Source organism: Electrona antarctica (genome assembly GCF_951216825.1).
Source record: "Electrona antarctica genome assembly, chromosome: 24".
Classification (NCBI taxonomy): Eukaryota; Metazoa; Chordata; class Actinopteri; order Myctophiformes; family Myctophidae; genus Electrona; species Electrona antarctica.
The window spans coordinates 5252276-5278256 of NC_136803.1; the positions used below are offsets into that span (position 1 = coordinate 5252276).

The 25981-nt window shown below is 41.1% G+C and overlaps 2 protein-coding genes across 3 annotated transcripts in view; one reads left to right on the plus strand and one right to left on the minus strand.

Moving 5' to 3' along the window:
• LOC306917299 (vascular endothelial growth factor C-like) overlaps nt 1–8795 on the plus strand; it is a 47781-nt gene extending 38986 nt beyond the window's left edge. Inside the window, exons 8-9 of one of the 2 annotated variants that reach the window (XM_079495447.1) lie at nt 6940–7078; nt 7141–8795. In XM_079495447.1, coding sequence (XP_079351573.1) covers nt 6940–7057 — 118 coding nt within the window. In that variant the 3' untranslated portion in view covers nt 7058–7078; nt 7141–8795. Of the gene's footprint in view, nt 1–6939 lie in introns of both variants that reach the window. The other variant, XM_079495446.1, reaches the window with a different exon arrangement.
• A 2256-nt stretch (nt 8796–11051) lies between these two features.
• stoml2 (stomatin (EPB72)-like 2) lies at nt 11052–22997 on the minus strand. Its single transcript, XM_079495448.1, has 10 exons — nt 22792–22997; nt 20791–20943; nt 19922–20021; nt 18862–18920; nt 18290–18391; nt 16803–16937; nt 14936–15080; nt 13606–13685; nt 12812–12940; nt 11052–12048 (listed from the first exon to the last, which is right to left on the minus strand). Exons 1-10 carry the CDS (start codon nt 22852–22854, stop codon nt 11932–11934), a joined length of 1083 nt encoding a protein of 360 aa, XP_079351574.1. The 5' UTR covers nt 22855–22997; the 3' UTR covers nt 11052–11931.
• Between the last annotated feature and the right edge of the window lie 2984 nt (nt 22998–25981).

The following is a 25981-nucleotide window of genomic DNA, read 5'->3' on the forward strand; positions in this document are numbered from 1 at the left end:
ATGAGAGAGATAGTTTTTAAGTGGTTAGAATAGAATAAGTGCAAAAAGAACAGAGTGTGTTCCTCTACCTGTGTGTGTGTGTGCAGAGATTCAAAGTTTAAACAGCTGTGTAGCTGTTTATCTCCTTGTCTCTGCGACCGTGACATCATCGATGGTGAATCCAAGCTAATAGAAACGGCAGGCTTTCTTTTCCTGAAAAGTTGCAATGCAAAAGTTGAAGCCATCGTTCTCACAATAATAAAAATCTAAATATATTTTAAAACAAATCTTTAAAAAAAAAAATCTGCCTAATGATGATGTCACTGGTGGACGGGTGTCTGAACTGCCCAAAGCCCTCCTATGAGACACAGACTGAGTAGGAAAAAATGGTGGTGTTTTATCATGAACATTAGTGAGGACCAATTATATGAAGAGATGTTGAAAAGTGGTGAAGTGGTCCTTTAAATACGGGTTAAATAAAGAGGTTTCAGCCCTCTGGTGTGAGTGTGGAAATAAAATAGTGGCCCTCTCCATCATCAAAGTTGCCACCCCTGGTTAGTCTCGCGTGGCCAGACTGTTGCCTCACGCTGTTCTAATGGTTCCGCAGGCTCTATCGTGAGTAAGCGATAAAGCGGAAGTGGAGCCTCCTCCCCACTTCCGTTTCGTCTTTACAGTAACGCAAATGTATCCTAATATAAATAGAAATCACCTAAAGCATATATAGCTTGTTGCTTAGCAGAAAAGGAAATAAAAAAATCACACACGTGTGAACTGAGTGGTGCAAGGTCTTATATAGCCTGATCAGCTGTGGTCTGACGTAATGTCAGTGACCATAGTAACCATGCTCATTTTTTTGAAATCACACCCGTGTGAACTGAGTGACCATAGTAACCATGCTCATTGTTGCTCACAACCATGCTCACAAAGCCAGTTGTTGGAGTGGTTTGCACCACTCAAAAATCACACCCGTGTGAACTGAGTGGTGTAAGGTCTTATATAGACTGATCAACTGTGGTCTGACGTAATGTCTGACGTAATGAAATCACACCCGTGTGAACTGGGTGACCATAGCAACCATGATCATTTTTTGGTACGAACAGACACGTAAACTAACAAAGCCAGTTGTAGGAGTGGTTTACACCACTCAAAAATATAGTGTAAAGATATTTTAAATCACACCCGTGTGAACTGAGTGGTGTAAGGTCTTATATAGACTGATCAGCAGTGGTCTGACGTAATGTCTGACGTAATGAAATCATAGCAACCGTGCTCATTTTTGAGTGGTGTAAACCACTCCTACAACTGGCTTTTGTGTGCAGAAAAAAATGAGCATGGTTGCTATGTTCAAAATAATTTCTGACGTAATTAAATCACACCCGGGTGAACTGGATGACCGTAGCAACCATGCTCATTTTTTCTGCACAAAAAAAGCCAGTTGTGAAATCACATCCGGGTGTGATTTCATTACGTCAGATCAGAGCTGATCAGGCTATATAAAACCTTACACCACTCAGTTCACACGGGTGTGATTTTTTTTGGTACGGACAGACACGGGTACAAAGCCAGTTGTTGGAGTGGTTTACACCACTCAAAAATATATTTTCGTGAACGGAAATGGCAGCTTCCTTACTCGGATTTCGGGAGGTGTAGTTCCAGACTCTATATAGCATTCGGAGATTGTGGAATAGTTGTCTGACTATGTGAGACTAACCCCTGGTCTATATGTGCCATTAATGGTGCTCATGGGTGGGTGTCCCACCCACACTGAGCTAACAGATGCTGTCCATGGTGCTGAACAGCCTTCTCTGTTTACCATTAGCTTTATTGCTGCGCTCACACGGGCAGATGCAAAGATACAGTCTACCATTCATTGTCAATGGAGGCCAGCGACATGACGATGCAAAGATGCATCCGACGGTTTGTAGCTGCAGCAAAAGCTACAAAGCTACAAATTGAAGCAGAGCTGGGTTCAAATTCCAGATGCAAAGCTGCAACTGTAGCGGGCGGCACTGACACACGTCACTATGAACGCATGCTTGATGACGTCGACGACCGTTTGAACAACAGATATACAAAGCGACAGATATCCTGTGATCTACGTTGTGTGAACGCAGAGGTCTAGACCACTGGTTCCCAAACACTGGGTCGGGAACCATTTGTGGGTCATGGGCATATTTTTATGGGTCCCTTTGTTTTTTGTTTCCTACATTTAGTTACATTAAAAAAAAAGGAAAAAAGAAAAGCAAAACATTTCATGAATTAAAAATGAATTCAATGATTTCTTTTCCCCCATTAATTTCATGAAGAAATAAAAGACAAATCCCAGAAATTCCATAAATTAGAAAACAAATGTTAAAGATGTAAGTGAAAATAGCTACAGTACAAGCTCACAACATGGCGCGAAGCGGCACGTTGTGAGCTTGTAGATCTGCTATTTTCACTAGTTTGGGTCCCACTCCCGGGCAAACATATCAATTCTATTTTGGGACACAGGCTAAAACCTTTGGGAATCAATGGTCTACTCTAGACTCTAGACAGACAATGAAGGAGATGCAGGTGTATTCATCACAGGTCTGAATCCAGATACACACCTGGTAATCATGACTACATATATGGCTATAAATGAGGCTACACTGACAGGTTGATTCACCACCATGCATGTGACCTTTAGCATATACTGTAGCTAACCAACAAGCACACACAGCGGCACTCTGACTTAGCCAAAGACGAACCTCTGCCCCAAATATTTCAACGGCCTGTTATAGCGCCACCATGAGGCCGATTTAGGCAAAACACATTTCTGTAGATTACTCGTACACATTTTATCCATACATCACACAATTCGGTATACACTATCTCCATAGTCATGTGATCAACACGGATCTGCCCCATTTCCCATCTTCCATCCTGATTGGCTAAGATTGCCTTCCAAAGCTCACATGATTGGTCCGTTTTGAACAAAATGCCACAAATCACAAACACAGTGAGCAATTTCCGTGAAATTATACACGCACATTTCCACTAAGCCGAGGACGACATGCCACTAATTTTTTTCCAAATCAGCCTCATGGCCAATTCCTGTTCCTGCATCGATTTGTATACAACTTCTGTATGCGCACTCCCTAGAGGCTGCACATGTCCTGCTCATCCAGAATTATATCCTCAGAGATGCTATGAGTGATCTGGCTCTGCATTTCCTCAACAAAATGAAGAAAATTGTTGCAAAAAACAAACAAACAAAAAAACATATTTATATTACTCCTAAACATTTTGCCAAACATGACACACACTCCTATCCTCCTGGTGGAGACCTGTGCCCAGAAGGGCACTTTTTCTAGTTAACATTTGAAATCATAATTTTCACATTAAACTACCCATCATGGAAAAGGGGAGTATGTTCTGGTCCCCACAGGAGAGAGGGAGATTTACCGCTACTGCTTCGCCCAGCAGATGGCTTCTTCTCAGATGGCTCTGATGAGTGCACTGGTCTGGGGGAGGAGCTCCGGGGGGCGGAGTGTATCTAGCTCAGGATCAATTAACACACACACACACACACACACACACACACACACACACACACACACACACACACACACACACACACACACACACACACACACACACACACACACACACACACACACACACACACACACACACACACACACACACACACACACACACACACACACACACACACGGCAAAGGAAGGGTCAAACCGGGGATGTTCGGATTCCCAGACTACAAAGAGACAGACAGATGTATTAATGCAATGCATGCTCTGTACACACACACACACACACACACACACACACACACACACACACATGGATACACGATAGAACGGAAACAAGCCACTGAAGTCACTAACAAAGAGAGAAGTGGGTGCTTTGAGCGAAAGGCATCTGCAGGGGGATAGAGAGATAGAGAGAGAGAGAGAGAGAGAGAGAGAGAGAGAGAATGCTAATGAGAGCATAATCTCAATGGACATTTCATACATTCCACCCTCAGAAAGAAAGAACTCTTTCTTTCTCCTCTCTTTCCTTTCGCGGCCTTGCAGATATTTATTTCCATGGCCTTTTATGGACAAATGTCCAAACTGCACTGGCCTGCTCTCAGCTGTGTGTGTGTGTGTGTGCGTGTGTGCGTGCACTCATGTGTGCCTGAGAGTATATGTTTAATATGTTCCCAGAACTATCATGCAAGAGATGGAGCTCTCTGACCCAAGAGAGAGATGGAGCTCTCTGACCCAAGAGAGAGATGGAGGGTCATATGTGTGTGTCTTGTGTCGTATACACTATACATGCTACAATCATATGAAGTGGCTTGTTTAAATTCAGCAACATATAGAAACCATATATGGTCACTATTATGTCTAAATAAAAACGTCTGGGTTTCCGAGGCTACTATATGTCTATGAAATGGCCTCTGCATGGAATTATGACATTCATAGAATGTTTTTTTTTTTTTAAACATGTTTGTCCGGATGATTTCTCATCCTGAGGTCCACGCTAATGAAAACATTGTACAAAGAGTTGTGACACTGGGAAGTTTTAACCCATTTTTATACACGCTAATTCATTGTGGGAACCTGTGAGAGAGACAAACTCCTTCCTCTGGCGTTAAGGCTGTCTTATTGCGAACGCAATGAGCATTTACTATGAGACCCAGCAGATCATGTCTGTCTGTGTGTCACGCTGTAACACCACCCGCCCGCCACCAGAGGGCACAGCTGTATCACACACAAAAACACACACACATGCACGCACGCACGTGCATCGCACGCAAGCACGCAAAAAAATTAAATTATTATTATTATTATTTTTTTAAGAATAAAGAAAAATAATAAAGAAAAAAAAAAGAAAAAATAATTAAGAGGAAAAAAAGCTCTGTGTGTATGTGTGTCAGACTGCCACAACAGCTGCGTTCGCTTCCCACGTTCACGCGTCTTACTTGTACTCATAAGACAAGAATAACAGAGATTGAGAGTCCGTTATTTTTGACGGACACTTTTATGAGCAAAACAGGCCTATCTCAGCCTATCTCTTCTGACATTCTTTTCATTGTTTGTCATCTTTTGGGAGTTTGATTTGACATCTGGTCACAGGAGGTGGTACACTACACACGCATGCACAGCACTCACTGACCCACAGAGCATAAGTGTCCATTTGTACAGGCACAGCACATGCATGCATACACAGACGCATGTGGGACGTAGTACACCTGCTGTTTTTTAATCCCCTTTTCTTTTTGAAGAAGAAGAGAGTTCTCAAAAAAACAACCAAATTCCCTTTCATTCCCTAGGGAAAAATACACGCACGCACACACGCACACTACACACGCACACTACACACGCACACACGCACACTACGCACGTACACACGCACACTTACTGTACACAGCAGGCAGCTTGGATCACGGTCTATCCACAAGGGATGTGAGGACTTGGAAGATCAAGTGCATTCATGCCAAGTGATATAATCTCTTTCCCACTAACATCTTTTCATTCTTGCTCTCTCTCTCTCTCTATCGCTCTTCCTTTCCCGCCCACTCTCTCCAACGTCCTCCCTCTCACTGCACTTCCATTTTATTTCTTACTGTTCAAATTGCCCACCCTCTTTGTCCCCTCCAACATCTCCATCTCCAGATCCACTACACTGACCACCCTCCTTCTGCTCATCTATTGAACCATCATTCATCCATCCATCCAGATAATTACACTCTTAGGCCTCACTCAGACCTTTACAACAGATTGCTGTATGCTTGCTGTATACAAAGGGTGTGACACAGCTTGCCCCAATGCATTTCCAATGGGAGTCACATGGTTTGACACAACACTTGTGTTGTATGAGGGGGAGGGGCGCAGTCGAAACACAGCCGAAAGCCATACAACAGCTTGTAGTCCAAAATGTAGTCCTCAAACCATGTGACTTCCATTGGAAATGCATTGGGGCGGCCATGACACTCACAGCATTCATACAACAAGCATGCAGCAATGCTGCAAAGGTCTGAGTGAGGCCTTACTCTCCCCACCACATCTCCCTCCCCATCTCTCCATCTGTTCCATCCAATGCAGCGATGGACAACGTATAAGACAAAGTACTCAACTCCAGTCAAAACTCCAGTCTACTCAAGTCAAAGTATAGACAATCCTGGTAAAATGTCACTCAACAACAAGAGTTTGCTCATTTTACATGAGTAAAAGTACTGGCGTAATTGCTTAAAAAGAAAATTCACACTCGTATGAAGTGAGGCACTCTCTCTTATCATCATACATCATCACATTCCGGCCGATCACAATTGGCGTCCTCATTTTTCTGTCATTCCGGCTCAGCCAATCAAATCATCGCTATATGGGGTGATCAGCCAATCAAATCATCGCTATGATTGACACAAACACACAAAGCTGGGCATAGCCCTCAAAAAAAAAAGAAAGAGAAAGAAAAAAGTATACATATTTAAAAAAGAATATATACTTGGGTAAAAATACTTAAGTACAGTACTCAAGTAAATGTACTTGGTTCCGGTCCACCACTGACCATGTCCTCTCTGTGTCCAGCTGTTACAGGTTGCCATGCAGGAAGCCTAGTCCACCACTGACCATGTCCTCTCTGTGTCCAGCTGTTACAGGTTGCCATGCAGGAAGCCTAGTCCACCACTGACCATGTCCTCTGTGTCCAGCTGTTACTGACCATGTCCTCTCTGTGTCCAGCTGTTACAGGTTGCCCTGCAGGAAGCCTAGTCCACCACTGACCATGTCCTCTCTGTGTCCAGCTGTTACAGGTTGCCATGCAGGAAGCCTAGTCCACCACTGACCATGTCCTCTCTGTGTCCAGCTGTTACAGGTTGCCATGCAGGAAGCCTAGTCCACCACTGACCATGTCCTCTCTGTGTCCAGCTGTTACTGACCATGTCCTCTCTGTGTCCAGCTGTTACTGACCATGTCCTCTCTGTGTCCAGCTGTTACAGGTTGCCATGCAGGAAGCCGAGGAACTTCAGGAAGTGTCAGAATGGTTTCTACTACAGCCACCAGGTCTGCACGTGTATTCCAAACCACATGAGGCCAGAGTGGAAGTAACCAATCATGCGTGGGAACTAGGCAGAAGTAACCAATCATGCGTGGGAACTAGGCAGAAGTAACCAATCATGCGTGGGAACTAGGCAGAAGTAGCACAACTGAACTTTGATTGGACAATATGGACTTCAAACTGTGTCTATAAGCCAGGGGGGAAATTTAACAGTATTCTGACCTTCCTCTCAGAGAGAGAAATGATTTGGATCATCTGCTTTTTTTAAATGGAGCCAAAAAGATGGAACTGAAGTGAGGAAAGTGGAACTACTTAATTTCACGAGGGTTAAAGAATTTTAGAAGACCACAAATTGCATATTATGGCGCATAATAGTGAGAGTGGGCATGTAACGACTCACTTCCAAAAAGTTTCAACATACAAGGCCAGGGTGAACCGAACTACTCAAATGGAAACTGAATATGACTCGATGGCAACCAGAATGGACCAATCGAAAGGAGGGAGGCTGGGGAACTCCCATCATTGAGCTGGAGCAGGAGAGTGGCCCTCGAGGCCGAGAGGCAACAAAAAGAATCAACCTGGAATTACATTAATCACGGATGGTGAGATATTCACATTTTGCAATCTAACCGGGTTACTCTTTTGAAAAGGGCAGAGCAGTGAACAGACCTGGGTGATCAGGTTGCAAGATACATTTCAAAGGACTGTGGTGTTTACAATCGCATCATTAATCCTGATCCTATATTCACCCCCAAACACATGATGTTCTTGGCTGGTTGGAGCTGAACAACTCCAGCAGGGCACCAGAGACCAGACCAGTATCAGACTCCATACTGGCCGCTGGCAGCAACTACTCTACTTTCCTAACGGAGGGAAGAAAATAAAAGAAAACACAAGAATAGTGAATATAATGGTGAGAAAAGAACGTTTCCCGTTCATCCACAATGTATGGTCTTTGTGGATCTTCATTTAGCATGCTCCTGTGATGATCATTTGATAACACCCCAGTCTCATGAATGTACTCTTCTTGGTTCAATTTTGATGTTTAGAAATACTGCCAACCTAATCAGTTTGGTTGAACATTCAAAAGACGGCTCTGGAGGAGTGTTACCTTAAAGGACCACTTCACCACTTTTCAACATCTCTTCATATAATTGGTCCTCACTAATGTTCATGATAAAACCCCACCATTTTTTTCTGCTCGGTCTGTGTCTCATAGGAGGGCTGTGGGTAGCTGTGGTATATTTGTTTTTAAATATATTTAGTTTTTTTTATTATCGTGAGAACGATGGCTTCCATTTTTGCATTGCAACTTTTCAGGAAAAGAAAGCCTGTAGTTTCTATAGGCCCACAGCCCTCCTATGAGACACAGATTGGGTAGAAAAAGAACTGCGGTATTTTATCATGATCATTAGTGAGGACCAATTATAGGAAGAGAAGTTGAAAAGTGGTGAAGTGGTCCTTTAACTAGTTTCACTTACATGTATTGTACATTGTCTATAGATCCCAAAATCTCACATACGAAACGTATGCTAACAACTAATAAACCCTATTTAGGTTTATTTTGTTTTTCTCCAGGACTCGGTCCAATTCTTTTCACTTGTGAGTAAATATTTAAACATTTCAACATATTTAAAGTATTGATATACTGTATGGATATAATATTCTGTAATTGCATATTATTTAAGAATTAATGTTAACCTTTTTTCTGCAAAATGGATGATAAGTGTCTGGTTTTGAAAAGAAACTTAATGTCTTTATGCTCCAATCATTTACTGAGCTTGTGTTGACTGCTAACCTGACTCCGCCAGATGGGGCAGCAGAGAGTACACTGGGTTCCCCCACTCTCTGCTGCCCCATCTGGCGGAGTCAGGTTAGTTGACTGCATCAAGGTATGGGAAAATGCAGAGATCTGAAGGAAAGTGGATTCAGTGTTCCCCCTGAATGCATTCTTCATGTGGTTTGTAGAGATAGCAGTAGTGGTTCAGTTCCACGTTTGGTCTTGGTCATGTGTATTTGAATGGGAGATTATTGGGGTAAGTTATATAGATTTTTATTTTCCATTTTCTCTAGCAGTGTGGGCGGGGCAGTGTTATTTACTGCTACATAGCAATGGGGGAAAGAGAACAGCTGCAGAGAAACTGCTGTCTCCCAAGTTTTTAAGCTCTTATTGAATAATTAAAATGTAATTAATTAAAACTCTCACTGGGACCGACTTGTTTGTGTCCTTGTTACTTCAAAGTGCTGTCCTTTGCGTGTACTCCTTAGAGGTTTACAAAGAGGAAAGTATGGTCTGTATACTCACAGTTCCTTTGAAAACTCATTTGAAGACAGTCAGTCAGTTAGTCCAGGGGTTCTCAACGTTTTTGGCCGGGGACCCCTAGAAATGCTTTGGCAATGTCTCGGGACCCCCGCCCCGCCCCCTCCCGACCCCCAATATAAATTGACTGCTACAATAACCTTAATAATAGAGACAATACACCATACATAAATACTGAAACCAGATATAATCATTAGGGAAGGTGTATGCATGTACTATGTGTATATGTAAACTCTTCATTTCCACTTTCCAGACATTCAGTTGCAAAAAAATAAAATAATAATTTGGGGACCCCCCCAAATAATTTGGTGACCCCCCGAGGGGTCACGACCCACGGGTTGAGAACCCCTGAGTTAGTCTGTACCTGGATCTTCTGGTATGCAGTTTGCAGTGACTGAGCAACTCTACTTATCCATGCCATTCTAGTACTCCTATAGCATCCATTCCATACTCACTGACAGTGTTGAAATGTCTCTCACACTCTGTCTTCTCCTCCAGGCTGGTGTTGTTGTTATTAATGTCAGCTGGCTATGGTAGAATAGAAATACTGAGTGAAAACCTCAACTCCAAACACATGCCGATTGATCCACAGTGATACTAATCCCTTGCTCTTAATTGGGTTTAGGTGGCTCTATTTAACTGCATTTATAACCAGCACTTCCACATCTTTGTTTTCATCCATTACTCTCAGAATGGCTTCCTTCCTCTTTTTTTGTTTAAGTCCCACCCCCTTTCAGACCCTAGTTGACTAGAGTTGATTGACACTTGACTGCCCAATGAGCATGCTTCCATGAGCTTGACATGTGACATAGGAGCATACAGCCAGTGGCATTCCTGCAGGGTTCAACTGGGTGGGAATTTATTATTAAGGGGCCAAGCCCGTAGGGCCTATGGTCCCTTTTTGATTTTAATGCAGGTTCCACAATATCTACACCGTGATATTAGCCTAGCCCAGAGCCATAGAGTAAGACAGAGTTACGACAACTCAGTTCACTTCATGGGGCCAGTCCAATGGCGGCTCGTCTACATAGACTTCTATTGGCGAATAGGGACACCAGAAGTTTACGGAATGCATTGGAGTCTATGGGCTCGCGAGTACATGAACCACGTGACCGGGCTGTTTTCTGCCCCCTCAATGTCGCAACTCTGTCTATACTCTATGGCTCTGGCCTAGCCATGCCAGACTAGTTATTTTGGTAGGGAAAAGGGCCAGAGAGCTAGGCCTCTTTTCCACCAAAAATAACTTTGGTTCAAGAACTGGTTCCGTTCTAGATCATTATTGGAACCTTGGTGCTTTCATGGAACAAGCCGTGAACCAGCTAGCCTCGGGGACCGTCTGCAGGCATTTTGTTTTATGAACCGGCTTGCTGCACTTCCACCAGTTTGAAGCACCATTGTAATTAGGGGCAAGACTAGTCCCCAGTTGCCCACCCCAGGTTCAATTCCAGGCCTGATGGCCAGCAATGTGTTGAATATGACCGGTCAGGTCAAAGTGTCCATTTAACAGGGGAAAGTGGAAACTCTACAATTTGTGTTAAAAGAACTTCAGTTCCATAGTAAATCAGTGTTTTAGCTCTGTTGCTCCACTAGTGAGTATCAACACTGCATTTTGACTCATGTAAATAAAAGCATGAGGAGTAAACATGTGTAGTGTCAGTGTGTACTGAAAATATGTCATGAAACGTTTAAACGATGAACAAACGCTTTGAAATCAAGGAATCAGGTTTGCACTTTTACATTGGCACATAATGCCCATATATTTTTATTCACAATGCTTTATATCCAAAAAGAGGAGAACAAAACAAAAAACTGCTTTTACTTTACACGAGTAGGTGAATGGTGGATTTTCTTCATTTGGAATGGCAGTTATTATAAAATAATTTGTAGTATTATTGGAACTGTTGCTGTACCAAGTGAATAAAGGATAGTGAACAGCACAACAGCTAAAGGGATCTTTTTCATTTTCACAAAAACTTTTAGTAATTTCATCGTCTAATCAGGCTTATGTGAACACGACACCCCTGACAGTTTTTAAGTTGCTTGATTCAGTATTTAGATATTTGATATCCAATGTAGCTGCCCTGCCAGGCTGCCACCTCCCTATACAAACCCATTGTAATTTCAAACTCAATTTTAACCATGTTAGATTCATCGAAAACACCGTCCTTTTTTCTGGTAACTGATTATATTGTCCTTCTAATACGTGAGGTGCCCGTTTTTTTTCAATTACTTTTTTTCATTTATTTGTAATATTTATTTTGGAAAATGAAAAGAATAAGGATGCATAAAAAAAATCCAGAATAAAAAATACTGAATCTGGGGTGTTCACAAAAGCATGAGTAGATTATAAAATGAGTGAATGTTTTTTAGTAAGTGAAATATCCCATTTAAATTGTGTATTGTGTGTAGTACAACTTCAGGGGTCAACACTCATAACTATGTCGACGATGACAAACAAAATGTAGATACCCCCAGTTGTGCAGAGCAGACTGAAACCAGTCTTCCATTGCTTATTTGCAAACGACAGCACAATTATATGGTTTTTTTTTACAGAACAACGCGGTCGTGCAACAAACTATATAAATGATGGTGTCCTGAGCTCCACTACTGGGCTGACGTGGATGCTTGGGCAGCTTGGCTTGTCTGCTCTGCTGGGCTTGGTGTTGAGATCTCTGCCTTTGGGGGGCTCTGCTTGGCTAGCGTGCTATAAATGGTCAAAGCCTGAGGGCAGAAGAGCAAGACGGGAGAGGGGTGTCAAAGAAAATCGATTCGAATTAGAATTGCGATTCTGTTATGAACGATTCAAAATCGATTCATAATTTCCAAAAATCGTTTTTTTTTTTTCTGGTTACAGTACAGGTGTTTTCACTACATTGTGTCTGATATGAATTGTAAGCTCACCCTAATCACAGTAAACATCATGTCTTGTCATTTTCAAGTTACTGTAGTCACTTCAGTTCAAGACTAGAGTAGATTGTGATGAAATCCTATGTATTGAATCGTTTTTGGATTGAGAATCAAGTTGAATCGAATCGTGACCCCAAGAATCGGAATCGAATCGTGGGACACCCAAAGATTCACAGCCCTAGTCACAATCTGATTCATAATCCGACTGATTCAGCACTGAATTGTCGAACATAGATACATGGACTCTTCTTTGGTGAGTTGGATCACCGATCCGATCCTTTTTTTTCCTATGGATTATTCACCCCATGGAGACTTCATGAATTCATGGATATATATTTGTTGTCGCATTCCTAAGCCAATAATGTGATGACCAGCAGTGGTTCCCTAAGGAGACACAAAGGAGACTCTGTGTCTCCATAGGGAACCACTGCTGGTCATTCAATTCTCTATTGATCGCTGCTTGTTTTGACCATCCTAAGTCTGTATTGCCAATATGTGACATGAGACATTTGAACCAAGTATCATTTACATTTAAGAAAAATAATATTCTGTCGTCACGACTCTCACACACACATACCTGTGTGACCATTCCACTAATGTCACCAGTGTTGGTAGGCAGAAGGATTGTGTTGGACTCTTTGGCCAGTTTCGAGAACGCAGTGACGTACTGTTCCGCCACGCTGAGGGAGGCTGCTGCGTTTCCATTCTGTACAAAAAGAAAAATCACAAGATCTCCAGATTACAAAACATATATATATACACTGTTCAGTGTATATGAAACTGCCTTGTTAGTATTTATTTCGTCACCTAAAACTGACGAAAAATGTTCGTCGACTACCTTTTTTTCACAGACAAACTAAAAAAATACTAAATGAAAACTATGCTATGAGTAAAACTAAGGCTAATAATGTTCACAATTTCGTCAACAAATAAAAAGGGGGGGGGGGGGGGGGACTAGTGGAGAAGAGTTCCAGTAGAACTAATACATTTTATGCTTGGTTGCATGCTGAAAAATGAAAATAGTAGATCTGCTATTTTCAGCATGCAACCAAGTCTAAAATCAGCCATTACTACACCATCAAGGCCCACCAAAATTAATTTTAGTCGATTAAATCAACTCTACATTTAGTCGACTAAAACGTATGATATTTAGTCAACTAAAACTAGACTAACATTTCAGGCGACCAAAATGTGACTAAAACCAAATGAAATTTTATTCAAGACTACGACTAAAACTAAAACATCAAAATCAACACTAGTTAACTAAAACTAGACTAACATTTCAGGCGACCAAAATGTGACTAAAACCAAATTTAATTTTATTCAAAAGACTACGACTAAAACATCAAAATCAACACTAGTTCACTGTACCTGTTCGGCTAGAGCGTCTGACAGAAGACGGATGGCCTTGGACTTGGCCTCTGCTTTGGCTAGCATAGCCTGGGCTTCACCTTGAGGAACAAACAGCACAACGAGAGCTGGACGTCACAAACTATGACCTCGCATAGCTCAGAGGAGACAAGATGTTCACAAAGATACATCTTTAAGTAATAATAATAATAATAAACGTTATTTGTATAGCACCTTTCATGACATTAAATGCAGCTCAAAGAGCTTTACAGAGCAATGGAGGAAAAAAAAAGAAAAGCAAAGGCGTAAAACATTAAAATGTAAATGCAATACAGTGAGGACATGAATAACAACAATTTTAAAAGCTCAACTAAAAGCAAGAGTGTAGAAGTAGGTAGGTAGCCATGCTTTAAAAAGGTCTACATAGGCTGTCTGTCGAAGGTATAGTGGGAGTTTGTTCCACGACTTCGGCCCGTAGAAGCAGAAAGCTGCTTCACCGTGTTTTTTAGTTGCCATTTCTTTTAGGGACATTGAGCAGGCCAGCAGTGGAGGACCTGAGGGTAGCGGTTGGGACATACCGTATCTAGGCTGGCAGGCATGTAGGTAGGAAGGTACGAGACCATTGAGAGCTTTATAACCCATTTAGGGTTAATTTAAAAAAAATCTTCTAAATCCTCCAGTTTTCTGAAATAAATATTTTCACGATTTTTCAAAAATAGCAGACCTACAAGCTCATAGCGCGCCACTCGGTGGCGCGCTATGAGCTTGTAGATCTGCTATTTTTCAATAGCTAAATTATAACATAATGTTTAAAACGCCAAAAGGGGTTCCCGCCCAAAATGGGATAAATAAGTCAAATAATTTAAAATCAATCCTAAAATAATATGTTCTCTCTGGCTGCCGCATTTTTGGACAAGTTGTAATCTGGCAAGTGTGAATAACATGACCATGTACTTTTTTTAAAAATACATTGTGTGACAGTCACATGCATATCCAGAACAAGATGCTAGGCTCAGTGCTGACAACATGCGGAGAAACCCTGCACACTAAACTGCACTGTAAGTTCATTACATGCAGTGTTGTTTTTATTATTCCAAAGGATTTTGAAAAAGTACCAAAAAATAAAAATAAATCGATTTCTCACAATTTTAGCAATGTATTTATTGAGAACCACGGGTCTAAAAGGCGTGCGTTGCTTTGCTCATGTTAAATGCTTAAACAATGAGATGCAGAGCAATGAAGGACAAGTACAATGGAAAAGGAAATAACCATCCACGGAAATCTGGGAGAAATTGAGTCATCTTGTTGTGGATCATCAGTGCATCAGTGATCAGATGAAGAATGTGCCTACCAGCTGCTCTGTTGATCTGCTCTGCCTTCTCTCCCTCGGAGGCCAGGATCTGAGCCTGCTTGTAGCCCTCGGCCACGTTGATGTGTGCCTCCCTGGTCCCTTCAGACTCCAGGACTGTGGCTCTCTTCCTGCGCTCGGCCTCCACCTAAAGAGAAATACAGAGAACGTCTGACAAACCTTTCTAGTGTTTTTTTTTTTTTTGGGGCTTTCGGCTTTATTTTATATTTCTTATAGAGGGACAGACAGTAGGCTGACAGGAAAAAATGGGGGAGAGAGATGGGTGAGTGACATGCAGTAAAAGCCGTCGGGATCGGGAGTCGAACCCGCGGCACACTGCCAGACTCGGACTACCGGCCAAGGTGCCTGGGCCGTGGCACCTTTCTGATGTGATGTCACGCCACCATCTATGGGCCACCCTTAGATCTCCGTATATGGAGTTGACCTGTTCTGACATTCCATATGTTGATCTGACCTCATCAAACCCTGTACACTCAAGACACGGCCAGTACAGAAGTCATTCCATATGTTGATCTGACCCCCCCCATGCCAAAGCGCCAGCCCAGCAATCTGCTGTCACCCAGGCGGATGTGTGCACTTCTCGCTCTCAGCACGTCTTACTGGACTGGTGGTAATATAGTATTTGTGGCAGCTAGCAACATTGCATAATTGTGCATACAATGGATGAATGACGGCTCTGGACATACAGTAGAAGGAAGTTCGCCACTAGCACTCGCGTCAGTGCTTCAAAGCAGATTGTAGAACTAATGAATATATTAACCCATTTTGGGCGGGAACCCCTTTTGGTGTTTCAAGCATTCTGTTATACTTTAGCTATTGAAAAATAGCAGATCTACAAGCTCATAGCGCGCCACCGAGTGGCGCGCTATGAACTTGTAGGTCTGCTATTTTTGAAAAATTGTAAAAATGCGGCACAAATCTTTGAATAGGTATATATTCTTTCAGAGCGAACGTTTTTTTTATTTCGACGTCAGGCCTAAATGGGTTAAATACAGTCGGAGAAGTGCCGACGGTCAGATTAAAAAAATGTAGTATTTAAATGATGTATTATACGAGTTAAAAACTAAAGCACAGAAACCGTTGCGCCGTTCTTCGTCCTTTGTTCCAGGTTAACTGCAAATGCGGTGGTCTCTAAAACAATAAGCAAAACTGGCAGAAAAAGACTTGTTCCCTGCATGAAACATTAAGGAAGACTCCTTAGTCTGAGACTTAAATATAATTTATTTTATTTTTTATACGCTCATGATAAAGTGCTCCGTTCTCAAAATGGACTTTCGGTCCTGGGACCTTCGTCAGTGCTGTAAATATACTATACAAGTTATACATAATGTTATATAGCTATATGTAATTTTCAGTATGTATGTGTGTATATTATTGAAAGAAATGAGGGTTATTCCTTCTTAAAACATTAGTATTCTGCACAAACAAGCAGGACTGTCTGCTCAACTGTCATACAGGGACAATGCAGAGATTGCAAAAATGGAGACAGAGCACACTCTGCTGGACAAAGTACATAATTACACAGTATTAACATCACCCAAAGTGTCTTTCTTTGCATTGTGCTCTGTGAACATTCTTAAATAAGTTAATTCTTTTTATTAACCCATTCTGGACGGGAACCCCTTTTGGTGTTTTAACTAAGCATTATATTATGCTTTAGCTATTGAAAAATAGCAGATCTACAAGCTCATAGCACGCCACCGAGTGGCGCGCTATGAACTTGTAGGTCTGCTATTTTTGAAAAATCGTAAAAATGCGGCACAAATCTTTGAATATATATTCTTTCAGAGCGAACGTTTTTTTTTATTTCGACGTCAGGCCTAAATGGGTTAATTTGAATGAGTCTTACCTGCATCTGCATGGACTCTTTGACGCGAGGCGGAACCTGGATGTCTTTGATTTCGTAACGGAGGCAGCGGATCCCCCAGTCATCTGATGCCTCATTGATGCAGTGGACTATCTGGGAATTCAGGTTCTCCCTTTCCTTGAGATAAATAATAATAATAATACGTTTGAAAAAGAGAAACATGTTCAAGTGACAAGTGCAATTTGAAACATATAAAAGGAAGGAGAGGTTGCACAGCTCGCAGTCACCATGCAAAAGAAACGTTTTTATTTTAAGACCAACGTTTCGGCAAAACATTATGCCTTCTTCAGGGTATGACAACAAGGCAAGCAGGGCTGCTCATTTATAGCGATTGGGACAAAGGATGCCCCAGATGAGTGCAACTTTGTCCCAATCTCTATAATCTCTACTATAAATGTGAGCAGTCCTACATGCCAAACGTTGGGTCTTTCAATAAAAGAGTTTTTTGCATCCGAGCTGTACAACCTCTCCTTCCTTTACAAGTTGTCTCCCGTGGTCAGCACCTCCCCACTATTGGTGTGCGCTCCAACCTCTTTGTTTGTTGCAATTTGACACTTTATGTACTTGTCACACTGACTAGATCCATCTACGGTCACCATTTATTATTACCAAAATGTTTTATTTATCGATTTGTTTTTGTAGTCTAGGCTGTTATGCTATTACACAGTATGATGGGGCAGCTGTAGAGGCCACGTGGCTGGGCCTGTCACAATTTATTACATGATCGTCTAATCGCAGTCATTTGAGATAATGGCAATTATTTTGTCATAATCTATGTCTATGTTGAAAGAAAAGCAGAAATGAAATAGCAGATATACAAGCTTACAATGTGTACTGTGTTGTGACGTGGTCTAAGCTTGTAGATCAGCTATTTCCGATATTTGTAAAAACATTTTTTTAAGTATATTATTTATAAAAATGCCAGTAATTTCTTGTTATATTTTAGTTATGTCATATCTGCCCTTTTTTAATTACAAATCCTAAAAGCCAAAAAGAAATGTAATTAATTTCTTAATTAAATCGTTAATCACAATTATTTGAGTGACAATTAATCGTCAACCTAAATGTGTAATCGTGACAGCCCTAGATGTGGCCTACAAGCAGGATAGATGACCTGCCTCAAGAATTGACAGACCAAGAATGGACATTTCCACATTATTACGCAATACCCATTCATGGTGACCATACAATGACAGGACTCCATGGCACTATATTCACTAGTTAAGTTATAAATAACACCATCACCTGTAATGTCACTGTGTGAACTTCATAACAAAAGCACCACCCCGTGGCAGCATCTGGTATTGCAGTAATACCACATGTAAGTGACATAAGAAAGAAATCTCAACATGTGTCCCTCCCCGAATCAAATGTTACTCTCACACTGTCTCATTCAAACTGAATTAACACAAAGTTAGTTTCTGCATACATTTGTTTTTGCAGCCTTGCTAATGTAGATTCTTTCTTACCCTGAATACTTTGTCCAGGGTGAGTTTTCCGAGCTCTGAACGCATGGTGGTCTGTGCAAGCTGTGTGACGGCATATTCTGGATCCTCTACGCCATAACTAGCCTAAAACAAAACATCAAAACAATCATCAGTTGCTAGGATCATGTGTACTTTCAAATCTGCTGCCACGGCTGCTATTTACACACACACACACACCACACACACACACACACACACACACACACAGTTATGCTTTGTGTTATGCTTTTCTTTTCAAGTTATGAATATCATGCCTTATTGGCCCAGCACGCGCCATTGATGTGCGTGTAAATTGGTAATATGCTCTGACATCATGATTAAGTAACAAAATTAGTTTTGCAATAAATGATCAAATGAATGTTGTATTTGATATCCCCCAAAGACATCAGCCATCAAAACCTTTTCCAAATTGGATATGTATATCATTTATATGTGATACGTTTATTTTATATCTATATATATATATATATATATATATATATCTGTACTGTATTGTAAAACACATCTCACAACAATACAATAACCAGAGATTGATAAATAAAAGAGAAACATACTTTATGAGGATCCAAAATCCTCAGATAGAGGACTCCGTCAATCTGTAGTGTCACATTATCTGTGTGAAACACAAATGAAACACCATTAATTGCCCATTTATTGAATTGAGGACATTCACAAAGTGAACCTACCTTTATCTAAACAAGAAAACAATTTTGAGAGGAAGCATGTGTCCAGCATGTGCATTTCGCCGCTGTTGGGAGGAAACCACCTAACTGCATTTTTTTTGCATAAATCAGTGCTATTGAACACCCTGTGTGTTGGTTAAAAAATATATATTGAACCAATGGAAAGTAGTAAAAAGTGCTTCGGACAAACTCCATTGGACCTTCAAACTGTCTGCTAAAGTAACTCCAGCACCTCTCCCCCTCTCATGCAAGTAATTGACAATATATAAAGTCACAACACCAACTTTGATGGGGCAGTATTGCTTTGTTTTCAAAATATACGGTTTTCTTCATTTCCTGAAATTTTGGAGTTAGGTGGTTTCTTCCTGACAGCAGAGATTAGACGAGTACATCAACGACATTATGCAATACACAAAATCTTCAAATTAACAACAATGTATTATTTCTACAAACATTAAACCAGGACTTATTTTATTTAATGAATGAATAAAACGTTGTGTTATCCAATCTGTATCGACTGTAGCCTTCCGAGATTCCGCTTGACTTCCTCCTCCTGTTGCAGACAGGTCTCTCTAACGAAAGTGCAGCGACCAATGAGGCATCTTTATTTTTTAAATATCTATGATAGAGCCAATAGGCTCTGGAGCCTACTGGCTACGATTAGGAAACAAATTACTGCCGCCGAAGCGAAAACCTCGTGAAACTGACTTACGTGGCCAGTTAAGACTGAGGTTAGGGTTAGGTTTAGTAATAGTCGGACAACGTGACGTCGGACAATGGCTGATGACAACAAGAACGTCTCCGCTCCAGTAGAGCCTATACTGGCTCCATTAAATGGGCTTGATAAGTTACCTACTGGTTGATATGGGTTGATAACACTCAAATCCGTCCCTGAATTTTTCTTTTCGATCAATGAAATGACGTTACTCACCTAGCGATACAGCCGACTGTTCTGGGACGTCTATGACAATCTCTTTAAGACTCTGCACGTAACGAACACGGTCCAATATGGGAATGAGGAAGTTCAATCCCTGCAGTCAGGAAGTAAAAGAGGATTCATTCATTATCTTCAATCATAAGAACCCAGTGATTCTTCTTGCCTGGTCATCATCCATTAAACCAATTCACAGTCTCACACCCACACCCACCCACACAGTTGTTTTTCCCCACTTTCATTTTGATTATAATTTTACTCTTTTTGTCCCCCCCCCCCCCCCCATGTTTCCTCCTGTTGTGAATTTTTATCACTTGTGTCCTGTTATGTCTTTTCACCAATAATTATTGAATATGATGCTGCTGATCAAAGGTTATTCTTATTGCTACATAGAGTATTTAAATACATAAATAACAGATATTGATCGAATGAGAGACATGCAGACATTATAATGAACAGCCAATTCCTCTTACAAAATGTATTAAATAACTAGTTATAGCATTAACCCTTTAAACTTTAGCCATAAAAAGAAAAGTGGTCAAATCTTTGAATATATATTCGTTCCCACCCAGCAAACATTTTTAACTCATATCTTTGCTTCTGGGGGGTCCCTGGAACAACATATTTTCAGATTGGGGGTTGGCAGCCTATTACATATAATTTGGGGTCCTTGACATGAAATACTTTGAGAACCACTCATATAGAAATAGTTTTTTCAGAAAGCTCATGATTTAGAAGACATGTGTAGAGTCCTCAGATCTTAATGGGTAAAGAGGTAGTTGTAATACAAGGACAATACCGGCTCTAAGATGCAGTCAAAGCGCCCCATCCTCTCCACTACCCAGGCCTCCTGCTGTGGCACATACCGGCTCTAAGATGCGGTCAAAGCGCCCCATCCTCTCCACTACCCAGGCCTCCTGCTGTGGCACAAACATGACGACGGTGTTCATGGGCAGTGAGGAAGCCCATCTCTGTTGGGCTGCTGTCGCCCCAAACCTGGGCACGGTCCGCTGGGAATGCTGAGGAGAAACAGACCATCAAAAAGTGACAATATCTGGTGCACGGTGGCACAGTCGGTAGTGCTGTCGCCTCACAGCTAGAAGGTCCTGGGTTCGATTCCCGCTGGGGACGCTGTGGGCGGGCACTGGGGGCGTGTTCCCTCCTCCGCGTCATCAGTGCCCATACCCGAGGCGGGGTTGGCGAAAGGGCCTTTCTGTGTGGAGTTTGCATGTTCTCCCCGTGTCCCCTAGGGTAGATACCCTCACAAAAACATGCCGTAATCCTGGTCTCTAAACTACCTACCGCGCCTGATGGAGGGGAAAGGAACTGGTCGGAATAACGTGTTCTTTCCACCCGTCAGGTGAAAAGAAGCAGCTTGGACTCCTCATGCATAGAAGGAAGCATGAGGTCAGTCCGCTGCCCCCCCAGGTTGGCAGAGGAAGTGTAGCGCCCAGGATTACATTAGATAATTGACACTGGGTGAAAAAATGGGTTACAAAATTGTGGGATAAAACATAAAAAAAAAAAAAACAATATTTGGATTTGTAACTTATGTAACTTATGTAACTTAAGTTCAATGTGACACATGATAATAAATAATCCTTATTTATAGTAAAGGTAGAATTCAGGGTTGGTCAGTGGTCTAGGTGGGGCCCGGATTTATGATTCTGCCAGTGGGTGCATAAAAGATCTGTGAGTGATCAGAAAATATGAAGTATTAGGATTATGATATTTGACTGATTGATAGAAAATTGTATTAAGTTTGCAGAATGGGTGCAGTTCAAAGAAGGTACAGGTCAATACAAAATCTGCTAAGAGGATAAAACCAGAAAAAGCACTAAGACATTTTCAATGAATCAAAACAATTAAAGAGACCTTGACCTTGAAGTCATTATAAAATGTTTAATAATGGGGCATTATGATTAGTAGTAGTACTTATTACTTAAATGACAACTGTAATTATACAGTTTTAGATTATTATGCACAATATGTTTATAAAGCATTATAGACATGATGAGAGCAACCAAAGTGACTCACTGACTGAACACTGGCACTGCAGTGTGACAGCTTGTGTTAAGTTCTCTTCACATCAATTCTCAAGTGCTTGTACTTATTAGACAAAATATGCATTCTGGAACCCTATCATGAATCAAACTATAAGTCTCTTTCACACCCAAAGCCCAATATTTACAAAACATCACTGATGTGATTTGATGAATTGAAAATGGTGGGCCCTATTGTAAACAAGTGTAATGCTCTATGGTGTCGTCCACTCACTGTTAACAGTTTTTGTATTGAGTTGTACTTGAAATGTACTGGAATTCTGCAAACTGTTACTAAATCAGTCAAAAAAAGATGTAAACAAATCCCTTTCAGTCCCCCCAAAAATATCAAATGGAGTTTAAAACCACGCATTTGTTCTCTATAAGTGTATAACTGTTGGTCTCTATTAAAAGCAGAGTCAAATGCTTATTTAGTTTTTTACCCATTTGGTTAGAGTTGTAACTGAACTAACATGAATGAATTGGGGCTTTTTAAAAGGCACGTTGCTAGCCCTGCTAGGTTACCAGTGTGTTTCAGCATGCAGAATGAATGATGACACTTTACAACAGCAGAAGGTCGTGCATGGTTGATGCAAGAGTGCATTAAAACCCAAACACACGAGCCTTTCCTTGGTAGACACACGGTCAACACTCGGTGAACACACGAGTATCATGTAACGACCATATAATATCACTCCTGTGAACGAAATGCGTTTAGGAACAAACTGTCACCGACATAAACGTTAAAGTAAGTTAGCCCAAGTTAGCATGGGAAGCTAGCCGGCATAGAGTAGAAGCGTTAGCAAGTCAAAGAGAAAGTAGTACCTTCAGAAGATGAAGTGCCCCGCTGGTTCGACACAACGCCCGCAGCATGTTTGTTTGAACCATGGATGTGCTGAAGAGTTATTTTTTTGTTTGTGTTGTTTTTTAATTGATGATTGTCATGAAACACCAACACACGCTTTGTCTTGCTGTCTCCTCCACCGATGCGCGCGCACTCAACACGCCCACAACCTGCTCCTTCTCGTTTGTTTTTGGCACTGTTTTTTTGGCAAATCTAAGCCAGCAAATATAAGACTTCCAGTGGACGATCTCTTCAAAATAAGAGAAAAATAGCTCGACTAATGCTGGTTATTTAGTTAGGACCCATTACAGTGGTGTTCGATACGAACTTAACCGGGATATGGAAACCTCCAATGAAAAGCTCTATAATTTGCTTGGCCAGATATTCCGTCCTATCCAACTGACTCAGGCCGAAGATATATTCTGCCCCCTTAAGTGTCTGACTGTAATCCTTTTATACTTTTAGTTATATGTGTGTCATAATGACAATGCTATCCAATCGCATATGACGATGACACACGTGTATATCCCTATATGAGGTTCCCATATTAATCTGATGTCAGCATTGGATATTTCCATTATCTCCACATATGGGCTATAAATTATCCTCATATGTGGAGATCCAAGTAAATGGTAAATGGTAAATGGTGCATTTATATAGCGCCTTTATCCAAGGCGCTTTACATAGATTGTGCATTACATTCACCCATTCATACACACATTCATACACCGATGGCGACGGAAGCCATGCAAGGTACCAACCAGCACATCGGGAGCAATTTGGGGTTCAGTGTCTTGCCCAAGGACACTTCGACATGTAGACAGGAGGAGCCGGGATTCGAACCGCCGACCCATGGATCATTGGACGACCTGCTCTACCTCCTGAGCCACAGTCGCCCAAGTGATATGACGATGACACACGTGTATATCCCTATATGGGGTTCCCATATTAATCTGATGTCAGCATTGGATATTTCCATTATCTCCACATATGGGCTATAAATTATCCTCATATGTGGAGATCCAAGTGACGGCCTTTTATCCCCATATATGGAGATCCATTTGAGATCCATTTGAGAGCCTTCGCAACAAGTACCCTCTAGAGTATTGAAAAAAAGATTCATTTGCACCTTCAAACTATAAATTAAGCATTTAAACGATGCTATAAGACACACATTATGTAAAAAAATAAAAATAAGTAATAAGTAATGTTTCTGTGTAAAGATAAGTAATTAAAAAGTTATCTAAATGGATAAATGCTATTCACTGGAGTGCATGGACTTTATAAAGTGGACACTGGACAAAAATCCCTGCTATGTATCGACTAGTGTGACATATGCACATGTCCGGGGAGACCTCCTCTACAACACCACACCGTCCGCTAAGCAGCAGAGGTCTAAAAATAAAATTGGCACGCCATACAGCGAGGTGAAAGGTCAAAAAGTGGACTAAAATACTATAGAATATAAAAGAATAAAAGAATACAGACAAGGCTTTGAAAGTTACAAAAAAATACCTTTTAATTAATCATTGCTAATATAACAGTGTACACTTTCAATGGAAAGAAAAAGGCATACAGTTTGCTTACGGTGTTTCTCATTCACTGTTACACAGAAGAAGAAAAATTCACTCTGCAAAAAAAGTTTCCAAATCCCTACAATATTTGTTTTTAAATGTAATTTGTCTTAAGGTGGACTAAGAAGCTACTTTAATAGTTTAGTAGTAACTTTTGATCAATTTACTGTATGTGTGTGCATCTGTGTTAATACAGCAAACATTATTCAAACACATGCAAAACATGCAAAAACTACAAACGTCAATCAGTGCAAACGTCACTCAAAAATTAAAAATGATACTATAAGTGCAACGTACCTATAAGTGCATACATGCTGAAGATGTACATAGCCAAAGTATACCTCTTATCTCTGTGTATGTACTGTTGTTTGCAAATGTGACTTGCCTGTTTCATCAAATTACTCTTACATGCCCTTGTGGTACAGAAATGTAAATCTTTGTTATCTGCCTTTCCTACCACTATTCTCCAGCAGCGTAACAAGTACATACTCATGCTATCTTGATTGAAGATACGCATACTGGCTTTTAAAAGCACTATGGACCTGTCACTATTAATTTTTGTTTTACACCTCTGCTGCTTAGCGGACGGTGTGGTGTTATAGAGGAGGTCTCCCCGGACATGTGCATATGTCACACTAGTCGATACATAGCAGGGATTTTTGTCCAGCGTCCACTTTAGTCTGGAAATGGGATATTTTATTTTACCTCTGACCTCGCTGTATGGCGTGCAATTATTTTTACACCTCTGCTGCTTAGCAGACGGTGTGGTGTTGTAGAGGAGGTCTCCCCGGACATGTGCGTATGTCACACTAGTCGATACATAGAAGGGATTTTTGTCCAGCATCCACTTTATAAAGTCCATGCACTCCAGTGAATGGACTTGGGCACTCCAGTGCATGGACTTGGGCATTTATCCATGTTAGATAAATTCTGACATGTTGTTTACACGTCATGTCAAGTTGGCCATTCCATCATATTCTGTTGGTCAACACATATAGAACTTTGGGCCCAGACCGTGTTCCATATAGGTCATATTTTGTCATCTTGCCCTTTTATCATCATTTTACTCATAGCCTACTGCCTGTTTACACAGGATTGTTCATCTTATCCTTTATATTATTTTATCATATTTATATTATGGATTTCCTGACGCCACATTCAGATTTAATATCTTATATCTTGTTGACTCCTTATTCGGTCTCCATAATGTCTGTCCCCAGTCAAGTAAACTTGCCATAATGAAAGGTCTATTTTGATTCGAGACTACATGTATTTGACCTTGATGCCTAGTGAGAAAGTAGATAGCCGGCCATTTCTCTGTTAAAGAGTTCACAGCTAGCAGGGAAAGAATGTTATCTTCAGGTTGCCATAGCAACGCCAGCCTCTGTGCTTTCCCGGTCTATGGCCATCAATGACGGAACCAAGGAAGATATCATCCATGTGCTGGTCCAATGAGTGCTCGACAACCAGCACCACCGTGGGATATTGCGGAAATGAACTATCTCAAGCCAATGAACATTTTATCAACAACTGACGTCAGATGCACTATTAATGCCAGTAACATACTGTGAAGAGGGGTTCAGGTTCAGGTTCAGGT

Bases quoted from the DNA above. Each gene is read 5' to 3' on its own strand.
- stoml2 (XM_079495448.1), bottom strand. From the start codon at position 22,854: ATGGTTCAAACAAACATGCTGCGGGCGTTGTGTCGAACCAGCGGGGCA. The intron at 20,022-20,790 runs GTATGTGCCACA...TCCTGACTGCAG, and splicing joins TTGACCGCATCTTAGAGCCG to GGATTGAACTTCCTCATTCC. The intron at 12,941-13,605 runs GTACAGTGAACT...CTTTTTGTACAG, and splicing joins CAGACGCTCTAGCCGAACAG to AATGGAAACGCAGCAGCCTC.